This window comes from Amaranthus tricolor, chromosome 4 (genome assembly GCF_026212465.1).
Source record: "Amaranthus tricolor cultivar Red isolate AtriRed21 chromosome 4, ASM2621246v1, whole genome shotgun sequence".
NCBI lineage: Eukaryota > Viridiplantae > Streptophyta > Magnoliopsida > Caryophyllales > Amaranthaceae > Amaranthus > Amaranthus tricolor.
Window position 1 is genome coordinate 2,533,264 of NC_080050.1, and position 19,778 is coordinate 2,553,041.

General features: G+C 30.3%; 2 protein-coding genes across 2 annotated transcripts; both read right to left on the reverse strand.

Annotated features, from left to right (window-relative positions):
• Positions 1-2,980: 2,980 nt before the first annotated feature.
• On the reverse strand, positions 2,981-5,063 carry LOC130809663 (AAA-ATPase At2g46620). Its single transcript, XM_057675415.1, has one exon. The coding sequence runs from the start codon at positions 4,853-4,855 to the stop codon at positions 3,410-3,412; it is 1,446 nt and encodes a 481-aa protein (XP_057531398.1). The 5' UTR covers positions 4,856-5,063; the 3' UTR covers positions 2,981-3,409.
• Positions 5,064-12,988: 7,925 nt separating this feature from the next.
• On the reverse strand, positions 12,989-15,666 carry LOC130810242 (protein FAR1-RELATED SEQUENCE 11-like). Its single transcript, XM_057676223.1, has 5 exons — positions 15,454-15,666; positions 14,483-15,379; positions 13,944-14,384; positions 13,360-13,816; positions 12,989-13,305 (listed from the first exon to the last, which is right to left on the reverse strand). The coding sequence occupies exons 1-5, from the start codon at positions 15,664-15,666 to the stop codon at positions 12,989-12,991; spliced, it is 2,325 nt and encodes a 774-aa protein (XP_057532206.1).
• Between the last annotated feature and the right edge of the window lie 4,112 nt (positions 15,667-19,778).

Consider the following 19,778-nt stretch of genomic DNA (forward strand, 5'->3'; position numbering starts at 1 on the left):
AGTAAATAAAGCAAAGACAAAAGTTGATATGAATATAATGATAATAAAGCAATTTTAGGATGTCGGGAATCGTCTAATTCTGACATGGAAATCAATTACTCTCATAATTGTATGAAATTGAGTCTTTAGCATGATTAAAAGTGATCTAGTTAAACTCAAGCTTCCGCTCTATTGATCAATATCAGTTTAAGACCTTACTAGTTTTAATCCTCAAACTTCCGTTTTACTATTTAAACTAATCGGAATTTAACTTAAATATACCTCAATCCTAAATTAATCCTAATCTCAAACTTCCGTTTTATTGAACAAGGTTAATAAAGATGTTTAAACTAAGATTCATTAAACATGAGTTTAATCATGAACCCAAATTTCAAACAATTAATCGATCAAATATCATTCTATGCTTCAAATTAGGGTCAATCCCTTAATCCTAGAAGAGAAATCTACTCACTAAACATAATAACTAACATGAAATTAATAATAAGCAAAACCCTAATTTAGATGATGAACATGATGAAAATAGTGACTTAAAGACAAATTTGCAATGAAAAACATAAAAAAACTAAGCTTAATAAACTAAAAACTGAAAACTAGAGCATTAGGGCATCTAGGCCACTAAAAGCACAAAAAAAAAATGAACATAACTAATGCTTATTTATATTTTAAGGTTACTTGGGGAACAATCTCCCAAAAAATAATTGATATGTAATAAAATAAATAAAACCACTAAAATAGTGAAAGAAAACCGTTAGCGCATGCATATCAACAATTGGAGACCAGTCGTGGCTTTCAGGCGACGACTCGTCGCTTTGCTTCTGACTGGCAAACTTTAAACAACCACCATTTCTTAGTCGGTTGTCGGGATTGGACATATAATATATCGTTGGAAATCTCTTGAAGTCTGATTTCCAATTCCGCAAACCGTGCATTAATACAATCTTTATATCAAAAGTTATGACCAAAAGAGCATGCATGTATCAAATTTCACTTTAAAACTTTTGCATTTTAAACAATTTTCAACTCTATTGCCCGTCTTCATTGTAAAAGATCTTTAAACGAGCAATAATCTCCTTAGTAAACTCCGTCATCATTAAATCCATAAGAATTATGCTTAAAACGATCAAAATCGCTCAAAATCAACATGAATAACCAAAATGGGTAAAGTAGCATAACTCTTCAAAATAAGCACGAAATTACTAACAACGACTATCATTAAAAAGTATAAAATGATATGGATAAGTGCATATAATCGCACTTATTAAATTATGTATTGTCTATTGGCTGTTTATCATAAAAAATCAATAAACCAAAATTCAAATAAAAAATCTTTATTTTAACTTAAAAATCAACTAAAAAATAAAAGTCAACCCAAAATTAAATTACCAAACACCCATTAATAAGACCAAGTCAATGAGCACCCACAATAATCGGGATACAAACCCAACGAACCAAGTACACCATATACAAGACAGCATGATCACTATAGCAAATGACTAGCTTTATACTACTATCTACTCATATCAGACATCATGCCTCATACTCGCAAGATCCAACGATTTTTACTGCTCTCTCTTCTTAAAGAAGTTTTTATTTTCTAATTGATAGTTTTTTATTTGTTGTTTTCATAAAAATCTTTCTATTTATATTATAAATTTTAGATAATAGTAACCATGTACTTCCTTTAATGACTTTGTTCCATTCTATTTGGGCATATTTGCCAAGACATATACTGAAGTCTTATCTTTAATGGTGAATAACTACATATTATAAAAAGTTGATATTAATAATTCTTGCTTTAAGACGAATCAAACAAGATCACATGTATGTTTTAACTTATAAATTAAAAATAAAATACAAAATATGAGTGAATAGTATCAAAAAGCCAAATGATACTTACTGAAAAAGAGAGAATACCTCCTCATTTTAATATTTTGATAATGTTTATAGTTTTCAAATATTTTCATCTAGCTTCATTTTAACATTTTTATATTCTTATGGTCTCCATATGTTTTCCATTAACTTTATACTAAAAATACTTTTTATTAGTTATGGTTTTCATACTTTTTCCACTAACTTTCTTTTAATATTTTTTAACGCTATGATATCTATTTTTCCTCTATTAAATTTATTATTCAATTAAATAATATCAACTATCTAAAAAGTTTTTATGTTTCTTAATTCTCGTTAAAATTTTATTTTTTATTTTAATTTGTTTTATAATTTGTTATATTTTTATTTTTTATTATGATCCACACTCTTTTTATTTAATTTTATCTACATATTTAATTAATTTTTTTAAATTTATTCAGACAATTGTTAACCTTTTCCAAAAACATCACTTTATCCTCTTCTCACCGATTGTCACACAATTTGTGCTTGCAACAAATGTAATAGGGTGGATGGAGTAATATGACAGCAAAAGCTAGGTCATTGTTCCAACATGGACGCATTTTTCAGGGTTTTGGCCCAACCAACCATATTTTCGGATCACCAAATCAGAACAGTATCTAATGTCTTGTTGTTGCCTGATTTTCATAAAATGATCTTACTTTCTTACAAATTAACATTTAATTTTGGATACCGGTCTCATTTACCTTTTTTCATATTTTTCTATATAAATATTATTATTTTTAATATTTTTTAGTTATGCATAATAAAAAATTTTAAAAAATTAATATTAATTGTTTTTATATTGAGACGAATCAAACAAAATATTGACAAAAAATAAATAAAACTAGGCTACTAGCATGTTGTTTAGAAAGAAGTAATTATTGGTATCATCTCATGGAGTAATTGGTTAGTACTAATACCTACTTTTTGTAAAACATGAGCGATATCTAAATGTTTAGTAATAAATGACGAGAAAACATAAATTGTGTGAATAAAAATATAATAGTTAAAATATATGAATGAGATTAACATAAATAATAAACAATAATAAAAATGTGGTAAAATGAAAAAAACAACTCAAAATGTAGTAATAATGTTGATGAACAAAGGAAATTAAATGGGTTAACAATCAAGCAACTAAATAAAATAAATTGAAATCTACAATCTTTGAACTTTATAATTTTTCAATTTTCAATTTAAAATCATGTACAATCCCCAATTTATAATTATAGGGTTTGAGTTTTCACCCCATAATTTAAAAAAAAAAATAAAATTCTTAACTAATTATAAACCCACAAAAGTATACTTCTACGAGTTTTTGCTCATGTCATGAACTTTCCACTTTTATTCTTGCCCTTTTTACTTCTTTTTTTTTCATTTTCTAACTTTTTTAATCAAAAAATTCCCCACATTATTACATTAATAGTATTCCTTTTTAATCCATTTTTACAACAAATAACCCAAAAAGTAAATTTCAAAACAAAAAAATCAAGAACCATCCTGAGCCGTCCGATAATTGTCACGTACCTAAATCAAACGATCCAGATCTCCTCCCACTTTTCCTTCTCAAAAACCCATACAATTTCCTAATTTCTTTAACCCCATCTCTACACCCAATATCTCCAATCAAATCATCTGTTTCATCAATGGATTCTCTTCCGGATCTAAACCCGTTTTTCGGCGTCCCTTTACAACTTTCCGTCATCATAAAACTATTCCCAGACGACGTCGTTTGAAGCGCATTAATCACCGATTTAATTGCTCGACTCGGTGAGTTCCGATTCACGATCATCAACTCACCGATTTCAGCCGGACTCATAGTAGCCCCAGTATTAAACATCTCTTCAACTTGAGAAAACAATTTATGTTCTTTAATCCCTAAATAATTATTTGCTAAACTCTTGAAATTATTAAAATCACATAAAGGAAAATAAATATGAACATCAATCCGACCCGGACGAAGTATTGCCGGGTCAATTTCTTCCTTACCCGTCATGGTGAAAACCATTACCCGTTCTTCACAGCAAGAATTCACAACCCCATCCATGAAATTCATTAACCCAGACATGGATACCGCCATTGATGACGGCGGTTTGACAACATACTTATCGAAATCCTCGACAAGAATCAATGATCTAGGACTTGTTTGGAGTAAGATGAATTTGAGGTCGGAATCATTTTCAATTTTGGAGATATCGAGATCGTAAACATCGTAAGATAAACATTTCGCCATGGCAGAAACAAAGCTTGATTTTCCAGTACCTGATGGACCATACAACAAATAACTCCTCCGCCAAACACGCCCTAAACGGTGGTAATATTGTTTGGATTTAAGAAACGTTTCGAGATCGGATTTGATCTTGATTTTCAATTCGGCATCCATCGAAACCGTTTCGAAACTTGCTGGATGAGTAAACGGCACTGTTTTCCAACCTGTAGATGAGTTTGTAAAAAGACGAATGTCTCTTACACGGTGGTCTATGTCATCGGAGATGGTGTGGATGTGTTGAAGATAAGGGCGTAAAACGCGTCGTTTATCCCGTTTTCTGATTCTTAACAGGAAGGATTTCGTGTTTGAATTGTCGTTTGGAGATACAACGACGTCGTATTTCCATACGAGATGAGCTTCAAGGAAATTATCGATTATGGTTTGATTCGGGCTAAGGGAAAGGAGTATATCGGTAGGATTTGACCCGGAAAAAAGATTCGTATAATCGGAATTTTCTAGAGATTCAAGAGAATTAAGGTAAAGTGAAACTCGCCGGAAAAGTTGATTCTCTTGAGAATTTTCATTAAATTCAGGGACCTTAAGAAATTGATGATCGTGAAATTTATCGGAGATGATAATCCACCATTTTTTGAATTTAGAAGTTCTGATTTTGCGTTTAAGGAATAATCTAAGGATTAAGAAGAAGGTTAAGAATGTGATTAGGGAGATAATTAATTTATGGAAATTGATAATCATGGTGGATTTGTGGGTTTTAGAGAAGAAAGATTTTGGATTAAATGAGCATTTTTTGGAATTAAGGAATTGGTGGTGGTAATGAAGAAGAGGTTTAAATGTTGAAGGAAGTTATGAAGAAGAAGAAGTCAAAATTTAAAGAGAAAAAATAGAGTGAATGGAAAAGAGTGGAATATTTAGAAGAATAATAGATTCTCTGTATTACTCCTACTATCTCCTGTTATTTCCCAGCTACTTGACAGCAAGGATGCATTTATAATTTTTTTTTTATTAAAATGGAAGTTGAATTTTTAGGTGAGTAGGATTTGAAATTTGCTAGGTCATTTAATTTGATGGAAGTCCATATAATTTAAAAAAAAAAAATAAATCATCATCATGTAAATGAGTTTTGTTTAAGATATGGTTCGAGAAGGATAGAAAAGAAGGTAGATTAATACCTCATCACAAGGAGGTCGCGATCGAATGGAGTCTAACTTGAGTATCGACTGACATATGAGATCTTTGTAAAGAAAAAATCTGCAAAAGAAAAACAGAAAATAGAAAGTAAAAACACAAAGCATTTGAATACAACACCATTTACGAAGAGTTAGTTGAAAAAATTCATTTAAAAGAGCGTTTTGTAATGATTTGTGGTCGAATTAGTGTGGTATAGTATTACTGATTTGAAAAGAGTTGTATTGTTGGAGAAAATTATATAATTTTTTTTCCTATCGAGCAACCAAGTGAGTTAAGACTTTTTTATTCATACCAAGTAATAACTGAATACAAACTTTACTTGCCTATGCTATGTAAAAAGAGTTAACAATGATTTAAGACATCTCCTAGCTCTAGACTTCAAATTGTTGTGCTAAGCGTGTGTGCGTGTTGTCAACTTGTCATGTGTTGCTAATGTTGATTATTGTGTTATAAATACCGTTTTTTAGTGAGATGCTGCACTTATAAATTATATTTAGTACCATTTAATTAAAAAATAACTTCTTTTATTTTAACTAATTATCAATGCACATATTAAAACAAAAGAATTAAAAACTAAACTTATAGTAGAGCGCCCACCACCCCGCATTTGCTTGAGTACTCTATTGAATTTCTCAATAAAACAAAATTACTTTCAAGGAGATGTACAAAAACAAATACTAATCGAAAACATCATAAATTTCAAACGAAACACCTATTTGAGTCTATATAATTACCTATTTTTGAATCTTAAAACATCTACTTTGGATTTTAAAATATACTCCCTCCTATTCAGCTGAACTGTCCCATTTGACTTTTCACACTTGCCGAGGCAACATTTTAACTCTTAATATCTTAAATTATGCTTAATTAAAAATTATAAAAAGTTGATATTAATAATCCTTGTATTGAGACAAATCAAACAAGATCCCATATGACTATGTTTTAACTTATAGATTAAGAGTAAAATACAAATTAAGAGTGATAAGTGAATAGTGCCAAAAAAAATGGGACAATTCAGCTGAATAGGAGGTAGTATTTCCTTTGAGTTTTTCAACACGTACTTTTAGGATCTTATAGTACCTAATTTTAATCTTTAAACACCCACTTTAGGTATTAAAATTGTCTACTTTGTGACTTAAAACGCCTATTATTCATAAATTAGAAACGCGATTTTTATCTTAAAAAATTGTAGAAATTACAACAAAAAAAAAACAAGGCTAATAATATAAATTTATAAATTTTAAGACTCACTGGATAAAAAGATTTATAAAGTTGGAATTAAAATGATCATAATCATGTGATGTGACCAAGTTTTACTAAGCTAATTGCACTTGTCTGTAACCTATCGTCACCCTCTTCTTTTATATGGACTTGGAATCGAAGTATGTGACAAACATTCATATGCAGAGTTGAATTTTCAATAATTAGTTTTGTTATATTGAAAAAATATACAAGAAAGAAATAGACGGATTAATGATAGAAATCATACAAAGATTTGACATGTTTCACTAACAATGTGTTAGCTACATCCACCGAGACAGGGAGAATATATATTATAAATGTGAGGGAGAAAAACAGTTTCAGAATAACGAGGATTCATAAGTTATAAATAACATATATGCAGAAATAATAGAATTTCCTGATATGACTAAACCTAAACCAATTGGGTTTAGATTCATTCCAAGCCCAGATCTAAAAACAGTCAAATAGAAACAATACCTCTCGCCCCCGGACAACTGTAAAACGAGAGTAAAAGGATTTAGCTCATATCATCATAAGTGTAATTAAGTATGAACAACATCTCTAATGGTGTATCCAATCCAATGATTAGTCAATGAATTTACACGAATAACTCAATAATTAACTACTGGATATCATTAAGATAATAATTAAATAAAATGAAATGCAGTGGTTTAATAGAATTTACAATGAGGATGGTTGGTCTCACGTGAGAGTACAGCTTTTGGAGTAATCTCGTACAGGCACAGCTAATTAAGTTAACCATAGAAGGCTCCGCCCCTTCTAGATTTGGTTACTTCTTAAACAGGAATCTGATTTGGTTAATTAACGTGTATAACCATTCATTTCCAACCTTAACTATTTAATTAATATACACATGGAATGTCAATAAAATGTAATCTATCTATTGAGCTTTCAATTGCTCAAAAGCTATTATAGTCAAGCTAGCCCTTATTCTAATCAAATGTCTCTATATTTTTTGGTATATTTATATTAAAGGGTCGTTTGGTACATCAAATTTGAGGTTGAGTAACAAAAGCAATAAACCATTTGCGTTACCGAATGTTTGGTAAAGTATGTTCGATAACATAATCCATTAGTTTGATTTCACATCTCATGGAATTGTAATAGATCAATCACCCCTCTTAACTCGAGTGTTTCCGTTACATTGATATACCAAACAACCATAATCTTTATCATTCCCCTTATGTCTCCTTTTGAGTTTCCTTTTTATTCCCTTTCCACTCCTCATACCAAACACCCCCTAAATGTCTTATTTTCTTATTTATTTTTTTGACGTATGTACAGGTGTATAGGTTTAGACAATAAAATTGGTCATTAATTGGTCATTATTTGAAATTTCTTTTAGAATATTCTCTAAAATAGTATTACATATACCTATTTTAAAAATATCTTCTATTAAATTCAAAATAATTACTAAATTTATTGTCTAAAATTATGCACTAGGCGCATTGATTAGAAAATTTATTTTCTTATTTATTACTCTCTCCATCTCTAAAACTTTGTTTATATGAAATATATTTAAGAAGAGAAAAACTTTTACATGGTTTTTCTAGGTTATAAATAAGTTAAAATATATTTATATATAATCTTGTTAAATTTCTCTTAATGTATAAAATGTTAATATATAACTATATAATTTTTTTGGAATATTTTTAAAGCTATTGAGGATTGAAATACACTTTGAAAACTATTTATACAAATAATGGATAAACTTTAAAAATGGAGGGAGTAGTTTTTTGGAAAAATTATCGTGAATAATATAATTTTTTGTTAATTTTCCTGCAATAATATCAACTATTGATTAACCATGAATAATACCAACTTAGAGGGTATTTTTCTAGAATAATACCAACTTTAGTTTATAAACTAATTTACCATTTTTTTTGTTTTATAAGCACCTATAGTTTGATCTTTAACATGCTAGGGATTTTCTAGGAAAACACCCTTTTGGTTAATCAATAGTTATTATTATTGTAGAGAAATTAACAAAAACTTATATTAAACACGATAATTTTTCCAAATTTTTTTCCCTTATGCCTTTATAAATTGCAGCTATTTACACAATTGTCTTTTCAATTATTATTTATTTTTCATTCAATCCTTTCATGTGGTCCTACGCATTGTTTTCAATTTTTGATCATGACCCATACTCTTTATTCAATTCTCAATCACACATCTAACTCATTTTTCTTCTCTTTAAGGCTTCTTTCTAATTTTAGCACAAAATATATATATTTACTAATTTTATTCGCAATTTATAATTCTCACCACAATTATACTTGGGGCCAATTTTACATATTTCACCACATTTGTACTTGAGGCGTTAAGACAGATCTCAATACACTATGAATTGTCCATTCTTTTATATTTCTTGATTTTAATATTTTAATATTTTATTTTCACCCCATTTCTATTTGAGATTATTTCTTTATAAAAGAGCGGGGTACTTCAATAAACTATGAACTATCCATTCTTTTTACTTAGCTGACTATATTATTGTTTTTATGCTATTTAATATACGTTGTTGATTTTTAATATATGATAGAAAAATATAAATAGATTCCATCAAAAAATTGTAAAAACTCAATATTTTGATATTAAACTATATCTCTTATAATTAAGTAACATATGAAGTATCAGCCAATTTTAATTGATATATAATGGCTACTATACAAATATTGTTATAAAAAAACATAAAGTGTAGTATTCGAGAGGTTTGATTTATTGAGACTTTTATACATAAATTCTTACGAGAAACGATCTCTTTGAGAGACCATTTCTAATTGAACTGATCTATTATATATTTTTTAAAATTTTTTAAATAGGCATTAAGAATGAGATAAGTAGACATTTAAGATATTGAAAGTAAGCATTATGGATACAGTAAGTAAACATTAAGAATAATGTAAATATGCATTGAGAACACGGTAAGTAGGGAGTAATCTCTAATGGGTTGGGCTTGAAATACGTCTCTCAAAGAGACGGTCTTTCAAGAGACTAGCTGTTTATTTTATGAGATACAAAAATTCTTTATTCTTACAATTATTTTTGAGATTTATGGACTATGGATATAGAAGCATCATTCACGATATATATTTAAGGATTTGGTCATATTAAATGCCTAACTATCTAATTAATGTTTTTTAAATCTAGTAAATTTATTTTGATTTTATAAAATTATATTGTATTCTATTTGATACTTTTACAATTTTTTCAAACATTTTTTTATGTGCAATTAATATATATATTTTTGAATTTAAAGGTATGCTAAAGATTTTTTACAAGTAAACCGATAGAAGGAATAAATATTTTCTACGTCATCATTATCATCTTACCCAGTGTATCCCACTTATAAAAAAACTATGGACAGGGTCTGGGGAGGGAAGGACGACGGCAACTCATACCCATAAAGGAGAGCACGACCAAAGGAGTCTCCCGGGTCTAGAATGATAAAGAGACGTAACTATACAGGAAAGATAAATTAAAAGTCTATAAATAAAATAAATAAGTAGAACCAACTACAAAAAAAATAAAACAAAAACTAATAATAAAGAAACGAGAGAAGCAGGAGGGCAAGAACACCAAAAGATAATCTAAGAGGACATCAATAGTCTAAAACATGGATATGACGCCTCAAACTACCTCTATCCCTAGTCAGGCCCTTAGAGAGGTTTAACTCATGCAAGTCAACTCTTATTTGCTCATCCCAAGTTCTCCTGGGTCTTCCTTGACTCTTCTTACCCTCTACTATAATGCTTTCTACCCTCCTCACAGGGGCGTTGAAAATCTTTCTCTACACATGTCCAAACCACCTCAATCTATTTTCACGTATTTTTCTAGAAATAGGGGCTAACCCTAGTTTGTTCCTAAACTCTTGGTTCTTAATTCAATCCATCAATGTATACCCACACATCCACCTCAGCATACGCATTTCTGTGACTTCCATCTTATGTTCAAAAATCTTCTTTACAGGCTAACATTCGGTCTCATATAGCAGAGCAGGTCTGATTGCCACCCGGTAGAATTTTCCTTTTAACTTGCTTGGGAATTTTCTCTCACACAATGCTGCGTTGGCTGCTCGCCACTTGAGCCAACCCGCATGTATACGATGATTTACATCTCCGTTAATCTTCCCTTCTCAAATACTTGTACTTGGTCGTACTTTTAATAACTGCTTCATCAATGGACACCTTTGGTTCACCTACCGGTGATGTCCCACTAAAGTCACAGCGCAAATACTCGGTCTTCGTACGACTAATGCGCAACTCTTTACCTTCTAAAGCTTCCCTCCACTCATCCAATTTAGTACTAACCTCCTCTCTAGTTTCTGCTACTAGCACTATGTCGTCAGCAAATAGCATGCGCTACGGTACCGTCTCCCAAATAGATTTATAAATATCTTCCATAATGACAGTAAAAATGAAAGGGCTTAGAGCAGATCCCTGATGTAGTCCAACTTTAACTGGAAAAGGCTCTGTTATTTGAATGTTAGTCGAAACTCTATCATACATATCCCGTATAGCCTCAATGTACACTGAAGAAATACTCTAGCCTTGAGGCTATCCCAGATAACACGTCGTGGTATGCTATTATACATTTTATCCAAGTCAATGAACACCATATGCAGATCCTTCTTTCGCTCCTTATATTTCTCCATCAGTCTCCTCAAAACATGAATTGCCTTAATGGTTGACCTTCTTGGCATAAAACCGAATTGTGTCTCTCTAATCACCGTTTCCTGTCTAATTATCCTCTTTATCATTCTTTCCCACAATTTAATTGTGTGGCTTAGAAGTTTGATACCTCTATAGTTCCCGCATACTTACGCATCGCTTTTGTTTTTAAGCAGAGGTATTAGTGTGCTATTCCTCCATTCTTCTGGCATCTTATATGTCCTCAAAATAATATTAAAGAGGTTAGTCAGCCAACGAATACCCTCTTCTCCTAAACCCCTCCACACCTCAATCGGGATGTTATCTGGCCCGACTGCCTTTGTTCTCCGCATCTTTTTGAGAGCTTCTCCTACTTCTTCTGTGGTAATATCACTCATTGACCCATATTCCTGTAAATGGTGAAATTTTCTACAAATGGTGAAATTTTTTTAATTAAAAGTTAAAAGGAAAATTCTTTAAGCGTTAGGTTAATCTAGGTTTCTCTTATGGGCATGTAATAAAATTACTCCTTTCTTGCACTTAACATACACCTTAAATGCTTAATTGAAATTGAATACAGCTATAAAATATTGACTTACGAAATCAAGAGACTAATGCTAAGAATCTTTTTGGATTGATTTTTTTTTTTTTTAAGAAGGATTGGTTTTTGTATGTGTGAATCAACGTGTTGACATATTGTTCTAAAACCCAACACTCTCGACAACTGAATCAAACTCTTATAAACACTATTTTCATATTTTAAAAAAAATAAGAATGAAGAATAAGTTTTATGTGGAATTAGCCTATACTCTAAAATAATATATACAATCTTGGTGAAATATTTTCTCAATTTCTCCTTAAAAAATTTGATTCAACTATTTAAGTAAATACATATTATTTCCTTTGTTTTATTGAATTTGCAACATTTTTTATTTAAATTTGTCTCATTTAATTTGCATTATTTTAACTTTCTTTTAAATCATCTACACAATTCTTTCTCTTTCTTCATTTATTATCACTTTTTTAAAAATTACCATCTTTTTCTTTCATGCAAATCTAATGCGACATGAATTTATTTTAATGTGCACTAAATCACTTTTACAGTAATGAATCACTTTGCATTTAATTTCTCGTTTACACCCTTAAGTTTTGATTGTTTAGCACTCTAGTTTAAGGTAAGGTGAGTGGGCAACGAAAATTAAACCTAGGACCTAGCATGAGTAAAAATAACATATACTCCACCTGAGACAAGATTAAATTCTTAATTGTAAAACTTCGGTTTGGCATATTTTAGTGTGTCCGATATTCCTTTGTCAATATTAATTTTCCAAACCAAATTTCTACGCATCACTCTCATGAGAATTGATTCATATCTTACTTGGAGCAAATAACGTATTAATTACGTAAGCTTTGGAAATCGATTTTCAACTAGCCCCCTCTTGTTTCTTCAGCCTATCATGTAATAAAAAAAGGACTTTGTTATACATAGCCCTAAGGGCTATGTATAAAAATTAGCAAATTCCTATAATAAATTCCTATAACAACAATTTCAATGGAATCTTTGGCTACTTTATTAATAATAATTAGATCAACAAATTACTCATTAAATTAGCCTTGTAAATTGCTCATTAATAATAAATTGCTCTTATATTGCAAAAAAAAAAAAAAAAATCAATACCAAACAAACATTAGCTACATATAATATATGACTAGCAAGCTATTACCAAATACCTCAGAGTAAAATAAGTGGAGATAACAATATTACCTAATACTTCAAAGTAAATATAGGATTTATTTCTAACGCATCATGTGTTTTTTTAAGTCTCTTTTGTGAAGATGAAACACTATCTTTTTTTCCATTCAAGCTTGAAATATTTTCCTTATAAGGACAAGTAGGCTTAGTATGACCTGCCTGTTTGCATATAGAACAACATTTAGTTTTCTTCCCCAATTCTTTTCCACCCTTCTCACGTCGCTTCTTTGGACGTCCTTTACTCTTGGATTTAGGAGGTAAATGCACTGTATTTTCATCGGTTAATGCATGATCCATGTTGTCAACTTCATTTTCCATCATAATGTTATCTGCTCCATTAGCAACACAAATAGTAGCACAAGTATGTCCCTCTTCAACCTCACGTGTAGTTTGAACATCACTAGTAGAATGCAAAACATCTTCTCCAACAATTAAACTCGACAACGTCTTATGATGCCAACGTAGGGGTAAATACAATGATGGGATCTTAAAGCAATCTGTATGTGAGAAAACTCGAAGTATATGACGACAAAGTATACCCCAAAACTCAAAATTTTTACAACTACATGATGCCGATACTCCATCCCAAAAGACCCTATGATTTCTCGGAGTCACCCCTTCAAAATATGTCACAGTAAACATTTTACCTTCAGCAGGTATTATTGAATACTGACCTGCTCTGAAAAATTCTTCTTGAAACTTTGTAAAAGCATATGGTGTAAAAACTTTAAAAGCTTGTTCTTCCAATGGAGACTTTGATTTAACAGAAATTGGTCTGAGAGTGGCAGTCATGTTATTATGTACTCGTCTTTGATCGATTTCTTGAATAGCGATGTCAACCTAATAATATTTAAACAAGTTTATTAAAAGCATTTCATGGAGTCATCTAGATAATATAAGAATTTAAAGAAGAAAGCAGAAGAGTAATACCGAGAATAACTAAAATGAAGTTATATTGAAGACATACCTGTTTCACAAAATCTTTCAGACTAAAATTAGAAGAAACAAACTTCTTGATGAAAGCATTTATCATCTCTGATCTTCCTGTAGTTATCATCCCACCAAAAAAATGATCACGAAGATACGCGGGTGCCCAAAATCCTTTAACATTTTGCAAACCTTGAATGTGTTTATTCTCTTCTAGATTATACTTATGGATCATTGTATTCCACTTATGTTCAAACTCTTCGGGTATAGTTGTCTTATATGCCTCATAAAATGCCACACACCAATCTGGATAGGCTGTGCGGAGAAGTGCTGAAAACCAGCAACTGAATTTTGAAGTTATATGCCAAATACAGTAGCTATGTTTCGTACTTGGCAATTCTGTTGCAATTGCTTCTGACATCCAAGGATCCTGATCAGTTATGATGGTCTTTGGAGTATTTTTCATTATAGTGACAAAAGTCTGCATTATTCAAGTGATAATGGTTTAGGACAGAATTAAATAATTGATGAATAATAATGTAGAAATAAAGAAAGAAAATGTTTATAAATTAATCTTACCTTCATCAACCACCTAAACGTAGATGTTTTTTCATTACGAAGGAGAGCACAACCAAATAAAATAGTCTTTCCATGGTTATCGACGCCAACAAAAATTCCACAAGGCATGTCATATGAATTCACTTTGTAAGTCGTATCGAAGACAACTACATCACCATATCTTTGGTACAATGCAAAACTTTGAGATTGACACCAAAATAGATGTTCAAGTCTCCTTTCATTATCCATGGTGTATGCATATTGAAACAAATTATTTTCCTGCTTTGCCAATTTCATATACTCTAATAGGCTCTTAACATCATCATCACCAACCACTTTCTTAACTTTAGCAAACAAATTACGAACATCTCTTTCAATGAATGACAACTCCCCATGTTTGATTTCCTTTTCAAGCTCCATGACTCGAATTATTTGTCTAACTGAAAGTCCAGCTTCTTTATACAATAAAATTTGCTTCTCATCCTGTTGACTAATAGAACGATTAGCCGGCAAAAATCTCATTTCTTCAGAAGACAATAATTCATGATTATGCTCTTTAACAAACTTTATGACATGCCATTCTTCCGGGAATATATCGAAACGCTTTTTCAACGTTATACGCATATGTGCCTTGCATTCACATTTTGAAGATTGTTTATGCCTTTGAGATTTGGATAAGTCAACAACTTTCAAAGGCTTTTTCCCCCCACGATGGCAGTAAAAGTCTCGTCTAATCGTCTTTCCATGTTTATTAGTGTCCGATCGATCTTTGCGAGCCACATATCCATGGCGTTTTGCATAGTTGTTATAGTATGCATAAGCCTCTTCTTGACTCTCAAAAGTTTGACCAATAAAAGGTTCACAGTCATTCTCCACAACAAGAGTATCATTTAAGTCAAAATCTAGCATCGGCATTGTCTGTATACAGGAATTGAATGGGTCAATAAAGTGTATGTAGACAATTATTTATTTTTTTTTTTAAAAAAACATACCTTAGCTTTGATAGTAATTTCAGGAAGTCTTGTTCTATTGATACCCCTTCCACAAGTTGTAGATAAAAATATACTTTGACAATGTAGAAGATGAATATGATAAATTTTAGGAATTGTATTATGTTGTTTCAGAGATAGTTTATAAAGGGATGTAGAGGATGAAGCAGCAGAGGAAAAATTAGGCGCCAAAGAAGTACAGAAGAGTAGCGCCATTGCAATTTGTTTTACTTGTTATCAGTATAATCTCCCATTTAATGTGGGAAGTTTGTTATTAATTGTATTTTTGTCTTTCTATCTCCCAAGAAGAAATAAAACAATACATTTATGATTTATATGGGAAATAACAAAGAATCTTATAAGCTATTAATGGTTATATGTAGCCCTTAGGGCTACATATAACATTTGCCATAAAAAAATGGTTAACTATAATTATAACTAATTATGCTTCTTGAAATATCAACTTTTCATCAATGGAAAAAATAAAATCCAATATTAACTGCATAAAATAAAATAGCTTAGGTATTTGTCAATAAGGTGCAATAATTGTTAATATTTATTGACATTAAAGTATAAATAAAAAACAACATAAATTAATAGAGAGGGAGTTGTACTTTTTTGACAAAATGCATCATCAATTCACCATTGACATTGGAAAATAAAGTAGATAAATAAATTTTTTGCTGACTTGTTGATTAGTAGCCAACCTATTCATTTATTGGTGATATAATTAATTATTTGTACTACAATCAAATATTTAATCATAATAACAGACACTTAAACAAACTGTAAGTTATCTGTAGGGCCAAGCCAACTAACTATTTGATCAATCCATCTTTATATGTTTTTGGATGCTTACACTTTTAAGTTTTAAATCAAAAGTACTTGATCCAAAATTGATATTAATTTTAATTTTTTACATTGCTGTGATTGCGCAAATTAAAATAAAATTCAGTATACTAACATATTTTATATTATTAATCATTTTTAACTTTTGCTTTCGGTAATATAATGTGTAATTATTTACTATTCGTTTAGTCAGTGATACTAAATGGTGGTAATAAGAATGATTTATAGTGTAAAATTTATTAAAAATTTTATGTTATTCTCATGGTGATAAAACTTTGATCATAAAAAAAAAATTTTTTTACAAATTTTCATTACCACCTAATATCACATTTTCCAAAGGTAACGCATTGGAATGAATTTTAAGAAGAAAATGAGATGATTGAAGTTGGACAAGCATGTCCATCAATTAGGTAGCCAAGAGATTTTTCAACCAAAACTACACTAATTTTCATTCTCATTTCTACCATTTAATATCATCTACCAAACGGACCGTTACACCACTAATAGTAATACTAATACTAATATTAGTTTTCATTCCCATTTCTCCACCTAATACGTTATTATAGCTAATTGTTTGAAACACCACTAATACTAGGAGTTGAATTTTAAAATTGATATTTTTTCTACTAAGTTGTGATTGTTTATTAGTTTATGTTTAGAGGTAAAATGATTGAAAATAGTTGAGTTTTGTTGTGTATTCCTTTAAGAGAAATGGGGCCATGGGGGGGGGGGGGGAGTGGGGTGCTACCTTTTAATTCATTTTTAGAGGGGAGCCCATATGCCATTTATAAGTAGCATGCCCTCCATAACTCCACTATTGCATTCTTGATTCCATCAATGAGAATTTATGTACATTTTAGGAGTAATATCCATGCATGCTTTAATTTTTCACTTTTTGCCTCTTTTTCTTCGGCACTACATTCATGAAACAACTTCTTAAACTTTATTTTTTAAAAAAATAAAATTGGTGAATGCGTCATATTTTTAACATAATAGACAAAATCATCAACACTAAATAAATCTAATTTATTCATGATCAAAAATATTATAGTTAAATAATAAATACAGTAACAAAATGATTATATAATAACAATTATGATTCAATATAGTTTTCAAATGAATTTTTTTCCAACACAATATATAAATCTAATTTGTTCATGATCAAAAATATTATAGTCAAATAATAAATACAGTAGCAAATTGATTATATAATAACAATTATGATTCAATATGGTTTTCAAATGAAATTTTTTCCAAAACCAAGACATGAAATATATTAACTTAAAAAATATATAATTTGTAACTTTTTTGAAAAATCAAACCACAAAATCACAAATATTAAGTTTTATTACTATTTTGACTGACCACTAAATTTAACTTAATTTTTTTTATATTTATTCAAGTCTTATATCACTTCTTAAGACTATTGAAAGGGACAAGTTAAAAATATAATACATCGTGAGTTTGGATCTGGGTGAGGGACGTGAGGCCTCTCTTGACAACCAATGTTGCTTTTTTTTCTACGTACAAATTATAATATTCCCTTCAATTTAAATTAGTTGTTCCATTTGATTTTGCACCCATGTTAATGTTAGAGTATATGACATATTCTGGGGGCCTCAACCATCAGCTTAAGCTTTTAGTTGAGTTGGTTCCTTAATATGATATCAGATGCCAACGTAAAAAGAGGTCACGGGTTCGAATCTCAACCACCCCTCATTTAAAGTGGAAGATTTAGCGCCATGTATGAGGAGGGGCATGTGCTACATCCATACTTCTAGTCCAAAGGGCTCTCGTGTGAGGGGGGACGTGTTATAGTATATAACATATCCTGGGGCCACAACCATCAGCTTAAGCTTTTTGTTGTGTTAATTCCTTGACAATGTTAGTATATGTTGGGATGAGTTATCCCACATCAATAAATTGAAAATGGTGTGCACGCTTTATAAGCTATTAGAGACCTTCTTCCCATAGCCATATGGTTTTGGGATGGTATATATCTCCTTGGCTTATGAAGTGTGTGCACTTGTGTCCCCCCGTTAATATGCTGGCATTCACAATAAGTCCAGCCTAATTTAACTTGGTATCAGATCCGATGGTTCGATCAACAATTTAAAAATGGTAGGTTCGAAAAGAATGGTGTTCCTACCCTAATTGATTACTCTCACATGCGAACTTGACGGGGGTTCGCAGGTGAGGGAGAAGTTGGGATGAGTTATCCCACATCGATAAATTGAAAATGGTGTGCACGTTTTATAAGCTATTAGAGACCTTCTTCCCATAGCCATATGGTTTTGGGATGGTATATATCTCCTTGGCTTATGAAGTGTGTGCACTTGTGTCCCCTCGTTAATATGCTGGCATTCACAACAAGTCCAGCCTAATTTAACTATATATAACATATCTTGGGGCCTCAACCATCATATCTTAGGGCTTCAACCAAAAGCTTAAGCTGATAGTTGAGGTCCCAGGATAAGTTATATACTCTAACAATCAATTCACTTATTAAAGCCTTAATATCTCTATTTTTTAAAATGAATATCTCTAATTTAATACTCTGATAATAAAAAACGTTCATATTAATAATATTTTCATTAAAATGAATAAATATCTAAACATGTATGTAAAATACAAGTTTAAATAGCTAGTAAATAATGTCAAAAAATATATAAGACAACTAAATTAAATTGAAGAGACATAAAATTAAAATAAATCTAAACCACGGAATATCGAATACTATTTGAGGAAAGAGAGTGAAAAAAAGGAAGCGGCTGGTGAGTGGTGAGAAATTGTTTCTCTTTTGAGATTTACTTAGTTTGGAATTTAAGAGATCACAAAGAAATTGCGAATTACTTGCTCTATTGTATAATACTTATACCTGATTTTGATATGTTCGTATATACAATAATGTTATTATTAGTAATAAGTATAATAAAACTAATGTAATATTGATAATTTTTTTCAATTAACTATTTTTCGCTTTGAGTTTACATCATACTCCCTTCTATTCAGTTTATTATTTTTATGTATATTACACTTATTTTGAAATTATATAGAAAGTTGATACTAATAACTATTATTAAAACGAATTAAATAATATTTTATTTGACTACGTTTTAAGTTATAAATCAAGAATAAAATACAGATTAGGAGTTATAATCAAATAAAAACTAAAAATAATAAGAGACAATATGTAAGAGCATTTTAAACTTTTAAGGGGCAAAACTCACAAATAGAGGAAATGATATAGGGTAATTTGGAGTAAACTATTATGAGTGTCCTCAAGTTAATAGAGTATGTTTCTACTTCTTAATTAAGTAAAGTCAACTTTATTATTAGACATGTTTTATGTTTACTTAGTGATAGAGAAAGTTTTGGTTGATGGTACCATTGCTTGTTCCTTTGATCTTATAGTTAGGAGTTTCACATCATTAATTAATTACCATCAATACATAAGGGAAGCTTGTAATAGAGAAAAG

What these genes read in the sequence shown, in the direction of transcription:
- LOC130809663 (XM_057675415.1), bottom strand. Translation starts at nt 4,855, where the DNA reads ATGATTATCAATTTCCATAAATTAATTATCTCCCTAATCACATTCTTA.
- LOC130810242 (XM_057676223.1), bottom strand. Translation starts at nt 15,666, where the DNA reads ATGGCGCTACTCTTCTGTACTTCTTTGGCGCCTAATTTTTCCTCTGCT. An exon ending in AAATTACTATCAAAGCTAAG is followed by an intron (nt 15,380 to 15,453) that starts GTATGTTTTTTT and finishes TCCTGTATACAG; the next exon opens with ACAATGCCGATGCTAGATTT. An exon ending in TGAAAGATTTTGTGAAACAG is followed by an intron (nt 13,817 to 13,943) that starts GTATGTCTTCAA and finishes AAATATTATTAG; the next exon opens with GTTGACATCGCTATTCAAGA.